The 16,969-nt window shown below is 52.0% G+C and overlaps 1 protein-coding gene across 1 annotated transcript in view; it reads right to left on the bottom strand.

The window, feature by feature from the left end:
* Window positions 1-16,969, bottom strand: part of PKD1 (polycystin 1, transient receptor potential channel interacting) — a 79,484-nt gene that overhangs the window by 31,511 nt on the left and 31,004 nt on the right. The window contains exons 2-11 of the mRNA XM_072982340.2: window positions 13,733-13,804; window positions 12,725-12,796; window positions 11,674-11,843; window positions 10,422-11,090; window positions 9,110-9,293; window positions 4,748-4,962; window positions 3,292-3,407; window positions 3,080-3,206; window positions 1,718-1,986; window positions 609-1,358 (exon numbers count right to left, since the gene is read on the bottom strand). Of these exons, the coding sequence (XP_072838441.2) occupies window positions 609-1,358; window positions 1,718-1,986; window positions 3,080-3,206; window positions 3,292-3,407; window positions 4,748-4,962; window positions 9,110-9,293; window positions 10,422-11,090; window positions 11,674-11,843; window positions 12,725-12,796; window positions 13,733-13,804 (2,644 nt within the window). The remainder of the gene's footprint in view (window positions 1-608; window positions 1,359-1,717; window positions 1,987-3,079; window positions 3,207-3,291; window positions 3,408-4,747; window positions 4,963-9,109; window positions 9,294-10,421; window positions 11,091-11,673; window positions 11,844-12,724; window positions 12,797-13,732; window positions 13,805-16,969) is intronic.

The raw sequence follows: 16,969 nt of genomic DNA, 5'->3' as shown, positions 1-16,969 counted from the left end.
AAAAGGTAGGATAGAAATCGGAACACCCGTCTTTAATTATTTCAGTATTTTTTAAACAACAACAACAACATGAATCTTGGGGTATTCTCAGACCCCAGTGAGAATCCTGGTGCACTGAGGGTGAGGCAATGTGATTAGGAAGCTTGAAGGATTTATTTCAGGTGCATGTCTTGCATTTCCAGACCCCAAGGAGACCCAACACCCCCCCCCCGAATGTCCCTTTTTCCAACTCACATGAACCAGAGCTCATCCCTTTAGCTTTGCTGGGTCAGGGTTTGTTGAAAACCAGTGGGAGACCCTTCTCATCCCAGTTAAGAGACGGAGCTGCGCCCAAGGAGTTCCCGAATGGCAAAATAGCCACAGGGATGGGGATGACGGGGATTTTTGTCCCAGTTTTTTCCTACCTGGCTTTTTAAAAAAATCAACAAGTGCCTGAAAGGTCGGCAGCCCTTCAGGCATCGGTGCCATAAAATGCCTACCTTGCAGGCTGAACCCCCGTGCGGATTTGAAAATTGAACACGGCTCTAAATGCGCTACGAAGATGTCCCCCACCCTCGAGCCCAACGGCCAACCTCTCTTTGGTGCCTCTTGACAGCTTAAGGACTCACCACGCGATTATGCAGCAAGATTCGGGTTTCTGGGTTGGGCGTTGCGCGGAGCCCCCGTATAGCTTCCTCGGCTTTGACCACGACGGTGAGGTTCTGGCGACTCACGGCGTTCTCCACCCACAGCACGGCCGTGCTGGCGTTCTCCCCGAGGCCCTCCAGCGGGAGGATGGAGAACCAGGTGTCGTTGGCCTCCCTGACACAGTCGGGCACCCGCAGCGCAACGGCGGGCGGGCAGCTCCTTTCAAAGGGGAAGCTCTGGTCCCCCCCTAGCCAGCCAGCTGTTGCGTTGGTCTCAGAGACGATTTTCACCACCAGCCACGTGTGGTTGGCCTCCATGTAGATCCTGCCGCCTTGTTCGGGAGGGTAAACGACCCTGAGTCCCGAAATTGGGGAGGTCACCCGGAAATCGCAGGACAGCTCGGTCCTAAAGACCCCATTGCCCACGGCGGCCCTCACGGAGTAAAGGCCCGGGTGCCCCACGCCGGAGTTCTCCCGACCCAGAAGGGGCACCCTCTCTTCGGCAGCAGCGAGAGCCCGGAAGCCGCACACGGAGCCGTTCTGCCAGCTGCTGGCCATGGGCTGGGCGGGCCTGTCCCGTTCCCATGTGGGAGAGTGCAGGGTGTAGTAGCTCATTGCTGGGGGCGCCTGCTGGTCAGGAAGGCAAAGGAGGAAAGCGCCTGGACCCGCGTCGTGCTGAAGGCTCACCGTGTCATTAGGCCTGACCAAGGGGCCCTTGCTTTTGAAGAGCAGCTGCAAAAGAGAGGGGGAACCCTGTGAGGTCCCTCCTCCAAACCCGATCCTCAGCACAGGGTCTCTCTCTCTCCCCCTCCCCTCTATCAGCGCCGTCCTTTGGAGCTACGCACTGGGGGAGATCCGAGCTACCCCCTTGCCCTCCGAGGCATGCAGACTCCCATGGCCCACCTGCTCATCCCTCTTGCATTTCAACTTTAAAGACGGAGGTCTCCCTGCTGAATGCGAACCAAGAGTGAGAAGCAAAAACAGGCTAGGAGGTGGAGACACCCAATGACATGGAGACAGGGCGGTTTTCACCTGCCTGGCGTGAAACAACCCCAGCTGAGCTTGGATGCTGTTGAATGCTTGGTTCTTACCAGATAATGCGTCGAGGGGCCCGGTGGTAAAATGAAAAGCGACTCTCGGAGGTCCTCATCCTTGGACTGATTTGCCCGGTGGCGAGGAACAGGTGGAAGGGTGGGGAGGACCGAGGCATTGGCGCACGGCCCCGAGCAGCTTCCCAGGGGCAGGCAGGCGTTGGCTGAACTACACCAGTGGAGGCCAAGCGGACAGTCTGTTTGCTCCCATGTCCCGTTCTCTTGAGAAGCTGGTACCGGGTCTGTGGCATTGAGAACCTCCTTCCACTCTGGCGGGGCGGGGTGGGGAGAAAAACAGAACATGCCACCGTGAGAATCAAGCGCAGGTGGGCCTGGGGCTCCCTAGGAAGAAAAGCCAACCTGCAGAGGGGTGATACCTTTCGGGGGGCCGACCACAATCCCATGAAAATGAGCAAGCTTTTGAGTGTCCCAGCGCTCCGCCAACCCCCCGGTAGGATAAAGAGCTCTGCCCAACCTGAAAGCCTGCTGGCCTTCTTGCCCTGCCCACCAACAGGCTTTGAATGGGGTCTGCTCACCACAGCGTCGTTCTCATGAGACACCCGTCTTTTCAGAGCCCTTCCTACCGTCGTTTGCCAAAAGGGCACTTGTGGGATGACCCTTTGGCCCTCAATGACCTGAAGTGGTGAGGGAAATGATTGCCGGGAAGAGAAACCATTCCAGCCAAGACCACCGAGGGACTGGGAAACATCCCCTCTTGTTCCAGGGAGGACGAGATCGTTTCTCTGTCACACAGGAGGGCACGGAGGGGTGGAGGTGGTGGTGGCACCTTCTCACCCGGCAGGATGCTGCGTTCAAGGAGAGGAACACAGGCCAGCATTGGGTAAACTGGATGGAACTGTGAAAGCAGGGGAATCCTCCACTGATAGGCTTGTACACATACAATTCATTCATTCTCTTCATTCATTCTCTCCCTCTCTTGCACACAAAGACACACACAAAGACACACACACACACACGGCTAGACAGAGCAAAGGACCTCCTTCTTCCACATCCCTCAGTACAGAACTGAGGTATCCATTGCGCTCCCTTCTCTCTCTTCCCACGGGATGAGCGTGGCAGCTTCCGCCCTGTAGGAAAGGATTCCTTTTCTGATCGTGGACCACACGGCCTGCCCTTTCTTCCCCTCTCTGCATTCTGTCCAAACCCCTGGCGGCCAGCCACCCGTCGCCCCTCGCGGGCATTTTTCAAGGGAGCGAAGGTGCCCTTTGAGACCAGACCTGGCGGCGATGGGGACGTTGCGGATGGGGTCGCTCTCAGAGAACGTGGCAGAGGGTCTTGGGCACGTGGCAGAGGCAGGCCAGGCAGAGGGACGGCAGGGCCAGCCACCCTGAAGCATCTCACCTGCCAGGCTTGCTGGGCGGTGCACTCGAACACGGACTTGGACAACCCGCGACAGGTCCTGGGTCGCCAGCTCCAGGGCGACCAGAAAGCCCTCCTGCTCAAAGGCCAAGCGGGGAAATGCCACCGTCTGAAAGACAGAAAAGCCCAGAGCTGCTCTTGGGTCCCTTGCCAGGAGATTTTGGGCAGAAACGGTTCACAGGCCTGGGACTCACCTCCACGGTCCCAGACGGGGCCGACAGCTCTTCTCGCTCCGTGACGTTTTCCATCGGCACGCGCGGATCGAAGGCCGGGGCACCCAGGTAGAAGTGCTCAGCGTTTAGGAGAATCTCTGTTAGTGAGGCGTGAAGGAGAGGGTAAAAGTCAGTCTCTTGACCCCTGTTCCATACAGGAGATGAAACTAAGGATGTACAAAACTTTTAAAAACCCTGTATATTTCCATAGGTCTTATTTTCCCCTTGGTGGTCTCCGACCTCTGCAGTTACACCACAGAGTCTCCTGCAGCCTAACTTTTGAGGAATCAAAAGCAGGAACCCCCTTCCATGCTGAAAAGTGCACAGGAGATGCACGGCTGGCTTGGGAGGAGGTCTAGGGATGTCATGGTTTCCCGCAAGATGAGGATTGGGGCCTTCCAGCGTTCTCCTCAAACCACTCTCACCGACCCCTCTCGCTTGCCCAAGGGTTTCTCCATCCAGCCCCTGATTTCCTCTCCAATGAGCTTATGCAACTAAGGGCAGTCCCGATTTTTACCACTGGGAAAATACATCAAAGGCCCTTGGAAGAAAGAGCAATGCAGCAAACTTTTTCTGCAACAGCAGAGCGGTGGTCACAAAATTAAAAACAAGACTGTTCTTTCTTTCTTTCTGGGTGACCACGGCACTGCTGTGGATGGGCAGGGGGAAAAAAACACTGAACTTGGAGGAGCCGACGCGGCAAAAAACAGCTGGATATCACATCCAAGGATCCCTGTTACAGCATGCATCTCCTTGCACAGCTTTTTCACCCTTTCTAACTGACTGGCTAAATTAGAATGAATCGCTCAGACGCCACACGAGGAGGAGAGAGAAACACTGACATGGTCCAGAGGCAAAGCTTTTGCGAGATCATTTTTTTTTGCGCAATATTTTTTCCAAGAATAATTTTAGGATAAATGACACAGCATTAGGGCCACTTCTGGAGCCAACGTGGATCACCGTCCATCTCTGGACTGCATGCAAATCCTTGAACCTCAAGCTATCTTAGTAGGGTAGAAAGCCCTCCCAACCGTTTCCCACTAGAAAGTATGATTTTGCTTTCACACTGAAAACAAGGTAGATTTATCTTAGAACAGCATAGCTGGAAGGGACCCTTTGGATCACGGGGTCCAGACCCTGTCAATGAGGCCCCAGTCGGGGAATTGAACTCCCTAAGCCACTGGGCTATCCAGCAGTCCATAAATCGGCACATCCTGTTCTGCGCAACAATCTCCCCCACCCACACACAGACCCACTCCTAAATTACAAACTAGAACATTCATCGTTCAACATTCTTTCTCCCCCCATCACCACCTCTCTCTCTTTTTTGGCATATTTTTAGTCTGGTGCAGCTCAAAGTGGGTCTGGGGGTTAGAAAACAGCCTCCCTCTTGTGCGCCCGCTGCTGCTCTGCACAAGGGCTGACGGGTGAGACCCACCTGGCGGCTTGTGCTCACACACGTAGCTGTGCTTGGCTGTACACAGATCGGTGTTGCACTGGCCGGCTGGGCCCATGCGGAGGCAGTGGTCGGCGTTGGAAGGATGAGGCTCCCCGGGGAGCCAGTTTTGACAGCTCTGCAGGTTGAACCCTTCCTCCCTCTGTAACGGGCTGGGGCTCGCCACGTCGTTGAACCCGATCCAGACGTCCAAGCTCCTGGAAGGAAGAGAAAAATCCAGGTGAGGCATCCCCAAACGACACGGCGTTAAGTCTCGCCACTGCCCGGCAGGCAGAACCCAAACACTCTGTCCAAAGTGGCCCTCATCAGTTGCAGGATGCGTGTGCCAGCAACAGGGAGGCAGGATCCAGATCCGTGGAGGAGGTAACAGTTCAGATTTTGACAGCAGAAGAGGCGAGAAAGAACAGAGAGGTCAACCACGTGACAGAGAGACGCCAGGGACAACGTGGGCTTTGGAGCAAGGAAGGTCACCCTCAGGAGGGTCGGGCGAGAAGAAGGGTGGCCACCAACTTCCCCAGCGTGAAGGCTACCGTTACTGGAGGCCTCCAGGAGTGGATGTGGGCTCCTTTTTCATTTGCATTCAGGGAGGAAGGTCCGCAAAGACGCTTCTGGGGTGTCGCCCCCACGGCTTGAGAAATGCACGTTGCCCGCCTCTGTTTGACACATTATGTTGTTGGCTGACCGGAGGGGCAAGAATCATGTCCCCAAAACATATGAGACGGACAGACTTGTCCCTCTACTTTGTGCTTTAAAACAAGGGTCCCTGGGCCATTCTGGGTGAGACAGGGTTCTGCCTAAGGGGGCTGCCTCCCTCAGTCATTCAAGAGGTCAAGATGCCACCCCTCTAGTGACTAATGGCAAGTAAATGCTGCTCATTTGTAAAGCACTGCTTCCGGGATCAAACTGCCTTGAAGTCATCAGGGCCCATCTGCCCAGCCAGCTTCTTCCCTTGGCATCCAAGCAGCAGCTGCTGCTCCTCTCAGCTGGGCATCAAGATGCCGGGGCCCTCCATATACAGCCATGCCCAGGCTTGGGGAGGAGGAAGGGCAAGCAAGGGGATGTGCGCACGACGGAGTGACTGCAGAAGCCAGACTGGCAGCTGCAGGGAAGGCAACCTCTGGAAGGACACGATTCCAAGACTGAGATTCCAGGAGAATTGTGCGTTCAGTGAATGCCTTGTCACCTGGAGATATTTGGGCCACATTTAGGCTCTCCGGGATTCCTTCAGAAGCCCTGTTAGAGGCACCCAAACCAGCCTCCTGAGTCCTTTTCGTACTTCCCGTTTCCAAGTTGGGTGCCACGCATCCTGTTTACACACACACACACACACACACACACACACACACACACACACACACACACACACTTATTTATTTATTTATTTATTTATTTATTTATTTATTTATTTATTTATTTATTTATTTATTTATTTATTGCAGGACCCAGCCCGAATGCATACTGCAGATCTAGGCAAAGTTGCACCGAACCCTTCGTTAATATGGACATGTGCATTTCTCTCTCTCTCTCTCTCTCTCTCTCGTCTTCCACATGCAGTTCTCAGCCAAGCCTCCACCCTTGCAGGCCTGCCCCTGGGAGCCAGGGCGAGATGTTCCGCCGGCAGAAAAGGAGACCGGCTGGCAGTGCTCGGCTTGCCAGAGGATAATAAGGGCTTCTTTACCGCAGAGACGCTTTGCTGGTCGCCGTAATAAATGAAGTCATCTCGAAAAAAGAGCTTTCGCAGCGAGAAATCGGTGACAAAAATAACCGGCTCTTCCAAGCCAGGAGGGAGGGTGGGTGTTCTTTAAGGCTAGGATTTTTTTAAAAATTCCTCAAGAACAAATAACCGCTGTGTTTTGCTCCTAAGCTACCGGCATCACTCACAGAGACTCGCTTCCTCGCTGCCATCCCCAAGGGATGATGGGGACATGGCCATTCTAAATCGAGTGATGATCTCACCGGGAGAGTCATTTATATATATATATATATATATATATATATATATATATATATATATATATATATATATATATATATATATATATATATATATATATATATATATATATATATATATATATATATATATATATATATATATATATATATATATGACTGGATGGGCTGAACCTTCAGTGGGGCCTTCTCCTCACTCCCCACTCACCCCCCCCCCGTGATTTGCATCAGGAGGGTCCTCCGATGAGCGCCCACTTTCTTAGCCCTTGACTTCCGACAGGTAGAAGGGTCCTTTGCCCTGGGAAGAGGGGAAAACAGGGGAGGTGGAGGGGGGGCCATCAAGTGACAGCTGCTAGGAGAAGCAGAGAGGGAGTTTTCTCTGGCTGCCGCCCCGCCGGCTAATGGGAAACAGGCCCCATCTGCAACCACAAGCCGTCCAGCATCTTCCAAGAAAAGGCTCCATTCATCTTCCATCGTTCATCCCAACGAGGAGGAAACTGCAGCATGAAATCATCCGCCCTGTTTATCTAACGGGACGGACCCAATAAATAAACCCATGCCGAGAAGCGGAGGATGCTGGAACAGAAGGAAAGGAGGAGGGAGAGCCTTGAGAACTTGCCCAAAGTCCCATGTAGGACGGCGGTGCAGCTCCGCCAGCAGCACCGGCAAGTAAGAAAGAAAGGGGGGAAAAATGAGGAGAAAGAAAACCCACCCTGCATAAGAATAATCAAGGCCAGGAAAGTGGAAAAAGAGGGACGCACAGGGCTGGGAATCTCAGAATGGGCCCCAGAAGCCAGGGGGAAAAAGCCCAGCTCCCGTTGGGAAGGGCAGCCCCTCTGTCATGGGGAATGGGTTCACATAGGTTTGAATGCAGTGTCTTCAACTCTGTGGGTGTAGAAGAAGGTGGGCAAGTATCTCCCCAAGTTACCCAGTGTGTGCTTATCCTGGGGCTTGGGAGGGGACATCCAGGGTCTTGCAAAGAATCCAAGAAAGTTGCTGTGGAAGCTGAGAAGATGCCGACAGCCCAGCCATGAGGGAAATGGGCTGATCTGCCCGATGGAGGACGAAAAGGGAGCGAGCCCATGAGAAGCAGCCGAAGAAAGGAAGCGGGGAACCTCCCACAGCTTAGCAGCGTCTCTAAAGGGAAGTGGCGGATCCCAGTCTTCTAAATGATCTCACTTGAGGAGTCATGGAGTCTTTCAAGCAGAAGTGGGGCGGAGGTTGACAAAGTCCTAAAAAGAGACACGACATTTCCGGTCGTGTAACTAGATGGTAGCCACAGGGAGGTGTACGCCATGCCAGTTCACCTGCTTTGCCTTTGGCCCACATGAGTAACACAGGTTCCTTCTGCTAGCACAGTTTCAAATCAAAATTCAAACTAGGTTTGTAAATGTTGGTTAGAAGAGAACCCTGTTTAGCGTTAGCCATTGTTTGCACTAAACCAGGATGGAAGGCCAGAGAGAGAGAGAGAGAGAGAGAGAACATGAGAATTCTATGAGGTTAAGAAGAGGGAGCCAGATGGGAGCAAACAAGCTCATGACACTCTGCTCCCCATTGAAAAAGAGATGGAAAAACTTTGGGTAATATTCAGTGATTTATTAAACTATTGCTGGCCTCTAGGAACCCCATCTTCCTCCCCAGCTGAGTCTCTAGGGTCAAGCTTCCAGATGCTCCAGAATTCTGAGGCACTTCTGACGGAAAACAGGAAAATGACACAATCCAAGCTATTAATCCCATTCAAGAGCTGGGAACAACAGGAGATGCTGTCTGTTTCTGGAATACTCTCTCTCTCTTCTCCCCCCCCCCCCCCTTTAACTGAAGAAAAGCTTAGGCAGTGAAAAACATTCTGCAAAGAAGCAAAATTACCTGCTCCCTCGCAAAAAAAAAACAAAAAAAAAAAAACCCTGCACATGCAGGATTATTCTGGGAAGGGAGTGGAGATTTCATTGACAAAAGGGGTTGAGTGCTCTGTCTGTTTAGGGACTCCTCCAAATTCTTTGCCGATAATCTACCTTGAACTCCTTCATGGCTTCTCAGAGCAGGAAGAAGCCGTGGCTAAGGGGGGGAAACAGCTGAACATGGCATGAAGGGTCATATTGCAAGAAGGGTCTCTTCTGCACAGAGCTTAGAGGTGACCAAAAGGGAGGCGATTTGTAGAGAAAAAGGAAGAACTGGGAGAATGAAGCACCCCCAATAACGCGGCTCCCCAATATCACCAATCTGCTTCCAATCCTCAGTCACCTTGAACCAGCAGAGGTGTTCAGGAAACAAAAACATTTGTTGACATAATGTGAAGTTTCTCCAGAATGAATTTCAACTCCCATCAAATTATTCCCAGTCATTCGACCAAAAAAAGATATAAATATCTTGTTTTTTTCTTCACTCACTTACCTGGTGACCCGAGACACCAAGAAACTCTGGATTTCTGGGCTGCTGACCAGCGCCAGGTTTCCGTCGCCCTGTTCCTGGCAATGCCGCTGGGCTTCCTGCCATTCTGCTTTCTCAGCCACCAGCCAGTAGCAGTGGCTGTTCTCGGAGAAGACCACGCTGTCCCCGGGGCATGTAGGATAGACCGCTGCCGAAGGGAGAATCGAGAGGCAAACCTTTTAGGGTGTGCAAAGGGAGCTCAAGATGGTTGTTGTGGGGTTTTCAGGCTCTTTGGCCGTGTTCTGAAGGTGGTTCTTCCAGCTCAAGATGCTTGACTCGGAAAGAACATATGTCTCAGGCACAGCCTGAAGGATGGGCTGGTATAATAGCCCTTTCTGGACGGATGCTCAGGAGGGGGGAGACCAAGCCCAGGAAGGAAGGAGACACCATCATTTACCAAGGCATGGCTGCCAAGCCAACCTGATGGGCACGCAAGCCTTCTCGTTCATAAGCTCATAAACTCCTGGCGCTTCCGACAACACAGCCCGTAGGGCACTTGGCCACCCTTCTAGCGATGCAGGAACCTCTGTGGCTCCTGCTCTCTGAAACAGCTGGCGTCGGTAGAGCCAGCTGTAGGAGACTGAAGGCGGAAGAGCCCCGCGTGCAACCCGGCTATGCAAACCCTGGTTCTGTGGTAGGCCGTAAGCTCAAGAGCAGAGGCGATCAACTGGTCGACCTCCAAAGGTGGTTGGACAACCAACCCCATAATCCCCCACTATTGCTACGTTGGCTAGGGATGGCAGAATTTGTAGACCCACCCACCCGACTCAGCTGAATCAACGACAGATGCAGGTAACCTTTCCGGGTGTCCAGTTTAACGCTTAGTCAAATGGAACATGGCCAAAGAAGGTCGCATCCATGCAACGTGCAGATGCTAGCCTTGGTCCCACTTAGAGGAGCCTCAATGAAATCCGTGGTTGTGATCATGACGGCCTGAAGTCCCATTTATTTCCATGGGCTTTCAGGAAATGGAAATGGAGGCAAGCTGGTGGGTCCTTTGTCTCTGGCATGTCTACCTTCCTCCATTCGTGGGCTTTTCAGCAAGGATCCTAACAACCTCGCCTGCTGGCTTCTGGTCCGTTTCCTTCTCTGTCTCTCCCTCCTCACCCAAATATAACAGCAGCCATCAGTCTGTCCAGGATGGGCAGACAGCATTACGGCTGCATCTGGGGATTATGGGAGACGGAGAGCCAGTAAAGCGCACTAGCTAGGGGGTTTCATGAGGGATCAGGAGACCTGGGTTCAAATCCCATCGCCGGGGAAGACTTCAACTCACCGTGAGCAGACTCTTTCTCCTGTGCCGTGATGTTGTAGGTCACTGAAAGGCCGGTCCCTCCTCGGTTCCGGATCTGCACCTGCAGGCTTTCATTGGCCTTCACAAAAGTGGGGCACTGAAGCTCTAGGTCTTCCGGGGACGACACCACCTCCACTTCCATCTGCGCCGAGGTGAACCGGCTGCCGACGAAGACCGTGGCCGTGACGTTGTAGTGGCCGGGCAAAGTGTACCTGTGGAGGACGGGTGTCCTGGTGGTGTTCAGAACCCCCGAAGAGTCCCCAAAGTCCCATTGTAAGACACCAAAGTTGGTCGGGAGATGAAGATGGAAGGCCACGGCTTGGAAGAGGCCGGTGGGGCCACTGGGGCCAGCCACGGAAACGGGAAGCAGAGCAGGGAAGACGTTGGAAACGAAGGAAGGCCCTCCACAGAGAGAGGCGGCGGAGGCCTCGGCGCAGAACGGCAGACACCCCGAGGAAGAGTTCGGTTCCAGAGCGATGCCGCAGAGGCAGTGGCCGTTGTGGCTGAAACCCCCGTAGTCCAGGTCTTCCGCAAAGCACAGGGCCCCGCACGTCTCCTCGGTCAGGTTCTGGGGCAGGTGGGCCGTGAATCGGACAACGGCGTCCACCGCCCCAGTGCGGTTGTCGGTCAGGCACGCGATGTAGTCGGCTCCTGGAGGGGGGAACACAAGACACCTGGAACGTCAAAGCCCCCTCTGCTGCTGGAAGGGCAGCACAGTCCATAGGGCATGAATGGAGGGAGACCAAGCCTCCAGGGGAGATGGAGGGCAGTCCATCTCATAGGCTATGAATGGAGAGAGATGTGGCCTCATGGGGACATGGAAGGCTGTAAAGCCTATAGAGGATATGCCTGGAATTAGGTCGGGCCTCCTGGAGCCATGGGCAGTTCATCCTGCAGGATATGAATGACAGTCACGGAGGGGCCACGACAGACCCTCTGATTTGAATGGCAGTAGGCTCAGCCTCCAGGAGGCGTGGGACCCATTTTATATGTGTGTTTGTGGGGTTTTTTTGGGGGGGGGTGTAATATCAGGCATACTATTACATAGACCCTCTTTGGCACCATCTCACTCAGTGCTCCTTTGTTACGAATTACATCCTGTGCCCTATGCAGGGGAGCGGTCAGTGTCCCCAACATCACGGCCCGTCCCAAAGAGAAGCAAAGGTCCACGCTCATTTCTCGCCTTTCCCCATCAGCGTCAGGCCTGTGCCCCCCACCCTTCTCTCCTCCTTACCGCAAGTCATATCGATGAACGAGACGTTCCAGAGGGGGAGGTTTGCCACCTCGGGGGGCTGAGCACATCTGGTGGCCGCAGGATGGACGACCCTCACGTTCCTTTCCTCTGCCCAGCGGGGCAGCCAGGCCAGGTTGCAGTCGCAAAGGAGTGGATTCGAACTTAGGTTTCTGAAACAAGGATGGCGGGAGGCGGGATGGGGGTGTCAGCTGGACAGGGAAACGCCCAATGCCTTTCGCTCCACAAATCTCAGCTGCCATCATTCGTAAGAGAGAGGAATCCTAGTGTGTGCACTTAAGAAAAAAACATGCCCAGCCAGTGGACCTAAGGGAGAGGAGCCCAGAACACCCCAGCCATGAGAGAATCTGCATTTCTCAAAGCTCTTCCAGGAGCCCTTGAATCCAAAGGATTAAAAGCAGGTCTGTCGAAAATGCCTGCGAATCAGTTACAAGCCCTCAGAAACGTTCATCTGAAAGCAAAAGGAGGAATGCCAACAGACAGAGCTTCAAAGAAGAGAAAGACAGAGATTGCCTTTCAAGTCTTCTTTCCGCTTTGGGTTAGACAGCCCAGCAGAGATGTCTCAAGAGAAGGTGGTGGAGGCTTCTTTGACCCCCATAATAGTTTCTTAGAACCTGGGCTTATGAGCAGCACGAACTAGGGCGGAAAGGGAAATCAGTGAAGGCAGGAGCCAGTCCTCTCTCCCTAAACACCAGAGATGCAGGCAGCTTCAGCCTGGGTGCACTTCAGCCGAGGAAGAGCCAGTCCTTTGTAAAGATAACGGCTCTTTTCTTATCCACCGTGGTTCTGATGAAAATCCCTGACCAGCCACTATTCAGTCTTTAAAACGCTGCCCTGACAACCAGGGATGCATTTAGCCACCAAGTCGAGTTTGGCTTGACTTGCGGAACGTCTAGTCTAGCCTCCGAAAATGGGAAGTCGGAAAAGCTTTACGTAGCGACCGTCACAACAGGATGAAAAACGGCAAGGGCGCCAGAATAATAAATCACCAGCGTCTCCCGAAAAGATAGAAACATTCAGTGTGCTCACTTACATTTCGCTTAAATTAAATAAATTATCAAATATCCCATCTTCTAACGTAGAAATCTTGTTGTTGCTTATATCTCTGCAGGAGAGAAAGGACAAAAAGGAAGCAGGAGTTAGAAGAAAGAAAGAAAGAAAGAAACCTGTCTCCTTTGCTCACCTAAATATTTGCTTGAAGACAGAAGAAAGCAAGAAAGCAGAGGCCCCAAGGAGCAGTGGCCAGGGGGCCTGCTATCGTGGGCGAGAAGGAAGGCACCGCAGCAAATCCGAGATGCCGCCGGGGGCAGAGGTGGGCACACCTCCACCTTCTGTCAAGCCAAGGGCAAAAAGGAACCATGGGGAAGGAAGGGCCTTGATATACATCCCGAGGAAGGAGGCGAGACCAATGGACCTGGAGAAGCCAGCCTGAGGCGGGCTGGTGCCCCGTTTCCTCTTAGGTGCCAGCTGCCACTGGGCCAAGGAACTTGCTAATTTATCAGCAGCTATTTTGCTTTCCCTTTCTCAGGAACTTAACAATCTGTGACTGATCTCTGAATCAGGGAAATACGTATTTTTCACTCCATAAGACGCACCAATTTTTTTAGGAGAAGAAAACAGGAAAATGTAATCTGTTTTCTTCGCTCCATAAGACACACAGACTTTCCACCCCCCTGTTTTGTGGGGGGAAAGTGCGTCTTATGGTGCGAAAAATACGGTAAGAAGTGACACAGAAGCACTGCGCCCCTGAGGGAAGAGGAAAGCAGGCTCACCTCTCCGTCCAGCTCTAGCTTCCGAGCTGTCCCTTGTCATGGTCCCTACACCTTCATGCCTGCCATCAGGGGTCAAGGGGCTGGAAACTAGTTTTAGGGTCACTTAAAGCAAAGACTCCCCAGCGGCTGCATGCCAGTTTTTACCACCCTCTTTGTGACTCGCTGGTGAATGCATGAAACAGGAGGCTTGACACACACCAGAAAAAAGGGGACGGGTGGGCCGAACGAGAGAGTGTAGGGAGGTTTTAAAAGATGCAATAAGTACTTACAATCTTGTCAGGGAAGTTAAATGTGCAAATGCTTCAACATTTAAAGCGCTGATCTTGTTACTGGAAAGATCCCTAGAAGGAGAGAGAAAACGGGCCCATTATTGTTTGCGTTTATTTTGTCTGCGTTCCATCCGCATGGCTTCTCGAAGGGCTCAATGGCTTCAGCTCCGCTCTAGACTCAGACAAAAAGCATTCTGTTGGCCTGAGGAAACGGAGGGAGATCGTCCAGGCCAAAGACAACACCTTTCGGCTGTCAGCCACTCGAGCCTTGTGAGAGCTGGATTATCCATTGAGAGGAACGAGGCTGGAGATGCATAAAAATAGGCCCCCAAATAGCCCAGCGCTAAAATACATTCAGGTGGGACTTTTGATTATCAGAAAATGGAAAAGGAACGCCTGCAGGAAGAAGCACCCAATTTAAGGAACAGGTCTGTAAAGCCAAAAGGTTCTGCTCTGGCCAAAGTGGGGTCTGAAACGAGCATTTTCAGATGCCAAAGAGAAGGGGAGACGTCAGCATGAAGCCCGTCCTGAGCTTATCTATCCACGTTACACAGTTCTAGCAGTTTCATGACACTTTAGCTGCTACAGCCCCACTCCACAAAATCCTGGGGTGTGTCGTTTAGGGAAGAACCTGGAAACCCAGGAGAATTCTAGTCCGGGGCCATCTTTCTGTGCTTGTCGGTGACATTTCATTTTGGGAAGGCGGAAAGTTGGGCTTCGGGTCAGAACAAGAAGCTCACATTTCCTGTCCCATTCCTGGCATTTCCGCTAAATATCCTATTACAAAAGTAGGTAGATGTCACTGGTCTGCAACTGCCTACCAGCCTCAGCCGACACATTTCATGGTGAGGACGCCGGAAGAGGCATCCAACCGGCTGAATGTTGCCCACCCCAGTGTATGACCAGTCCCACAACTTCCGCTGCACCTCTGTCTGTCTCTGCATTTTCCACATGAGACAGGGCGCCGTGTCTTTCTACCACAGATCCAGCGGTCCTCTGTCCCACCCTGACAGTGGGGTCTTCCAACCGACCCTCTCTGCTGAAAGGCTGGCTGGGTTGAGACACCTTCCTAAGCAAAGGCCTCCAACAAAATCTCCTGCAGCCCAAGAAAGGACCTCGTGCCTCGCACGGAAATTCCCACGACTGCTCTGATAGCTGGCGCCCAAACCCCGCATTCCTTCGGATGCTCTAGGCGAGCACGTGTCCAGCTCCTCACTCGATGAAGTCAAAACAAGCTTAATGCTCTCAGGAAACGAGGAGACTGGATGAAGTTTACTGCTGGATTCCACAGGCCATGACTGAAAGTTGCACCTCCCTTGCGGGATTTATTTATCAGCCCTTCAAGAATGATACTGGGATTCTGGATGCAAAGCAGGCAGCTTATTCTAAGATATTTGGGTTGGTACCCCAAGAAACAAAAGGAGGCACATCCAGACAAAGATCTGGATGCTTAGTAAAAGCTACCAGCCTCTCTTCTATTTGGTCCTCTTTCCTCTCCCCCCCCCCCCCCCGAAACAGCACACGAGCCCTCCATAGACTCTATGAAGCTCCACACAGGCCCTTCTTGAATTTAAAGTTATGTATGTACGCACTTATATATAAGCAGAACTGTTCTACGCACCGGACACCAACAGGGCGAAGGTTTTCTGTTGCTTCTAAGAAGTGGTGTAATAATTATTTGACATAGATACTTTTTCATTTCAACAGTTGTTTACTTCAATATTTCATATTTCCTTTTTTTAAAAAAAAAATCTTCAAAAACGATTTACAAAATAAAACCATGATTACCATTAAAATCTAATCAAGCAGCTGAAATAACAGCCTGTTTTTGTTCTAGGCTGACTGATGGGCAGTTCTCGGAAGGAACTCCCCTTAAAACAACAACAACAGGAGGCTTCGTTTGCTCCTTGACGCCAGGTTGAAATTTTAAGATGAAGGAAGCCATCAACCAAAGAGGCTCCTTTGGCGGAGATGCAGGCAGGAAAGAGGAGAAATTTTCAAGAGGCTTGGGGTGCTAGTTTTGGGGGAAGGGAGTCTGCTGTGCTATTTCTCTCTCTCTCTCTCTCTTCGAACAGAGCATCGCCAGCAATTACTGTACATTTTTGCAACACGTCGGCTGCCTGCAAGATGAAGCAGGGAAGGGTGTTTGCAAAAACGCTCCGCGCATACTCTGCGGATGGCCGCCGACGTGGACCCGACCGACGACTCAAAACCTTTGGCGCTTCGGCTTCCGAGGAAGGAGGTATTCCAGAATCCCACCTGGCGTCATTCCTGCCGACTCCCACTCACAGGGCTGAAGCCCAAAAACACCAGGTTGGCTGAGGAGGGCTCCACGCCGCAGAAACGCCGCTCAAGACGGGTTGGCCGCTGTCCACTTGGTCGAGGCTCTGTTGTTTTTAATACCTCAAATCCATTTTCCTTGGCTCCCTGACGCGTACATCCCGTCCCGCTTGCTGCTTAGAAGGGTTTTCCATCTTCTGCCCCAAATATCCAAATGATGTGCTAGGAAAAAATCACTTTTCCCTGCTTTTGCTGAGAAGCTCGTTTGGTAGAAAACGTCATTTTGCACAAGCCTTCCTTTGGTGTTTATATATATAAATTCCAGACTGACTTGGTGCTCTTCCTTTATCCCTGATTTTTAAAGCAAGGTTTGTTCAAGCAAAATATGTATTTGGATACTTTGAAGGTGGCGCAGCATCAAAGAGAAAACTCCAAGGAAACCGTTCAACACCGGGTGGTGGCAGAAAGGCAATTCTGCACATGGCCAGAGACCCTCGTTATTATTGTTGTTATTAACTTTGTTGTTGTTGTTTAGTCATTTAGTCTCATCCGACTCTCGGCAAAATGAGGCTCAAGGTTCACATGCAGGGGGAGGAAAAGCTACTCCCACTCTATTCCAGAGAGCGTGAGCAGGAGCAGAAGTGCTTTGAGATTTGCAGTCCAAAAAAGAAAGGGGGGGAGGAATTTTCTCCCCATTTCTGCTCAGACTGTGACCTATGTGGCCTCCAAAGTTTGGTATCGGGGTTGAAGCCGTCAACAATAAAGCTGTGAGGAACGATGAGGAGGAGGAGAAATTAAGCACAGCTTTCTCCGCTTGGCCACCCATCTTCTTTCCTCCTACAGTATAAAGAGCCACTCTGTGTGAACTAGGCTTGTTTAAAGCCATACCAGGAAGAAGGGCCTCCAAGCCACCGGGCACAGGAGACTGGGTAAACGGGATGCCCTCCATTTTTTTTC

Source organism: Pogona vitticeps, chromosome 13 (assembly GCF_051106095.1).
Source record: "Pogona vitticeps strain Pit_001003342236 chromosome 13, PviZW2.1, whole genome shotgun sequence".
NCBI classification, from domain to species: Eukaryota; Metazoa; Chordata; class Lepidosauria; order Squamata; family Agamidae; genus Pogona; species Pogona vitticeps.
Note: the sequence above shows the minus strand (reverse complement) of the source record. Positions and strands in the feature narration are given on the sequence as shown.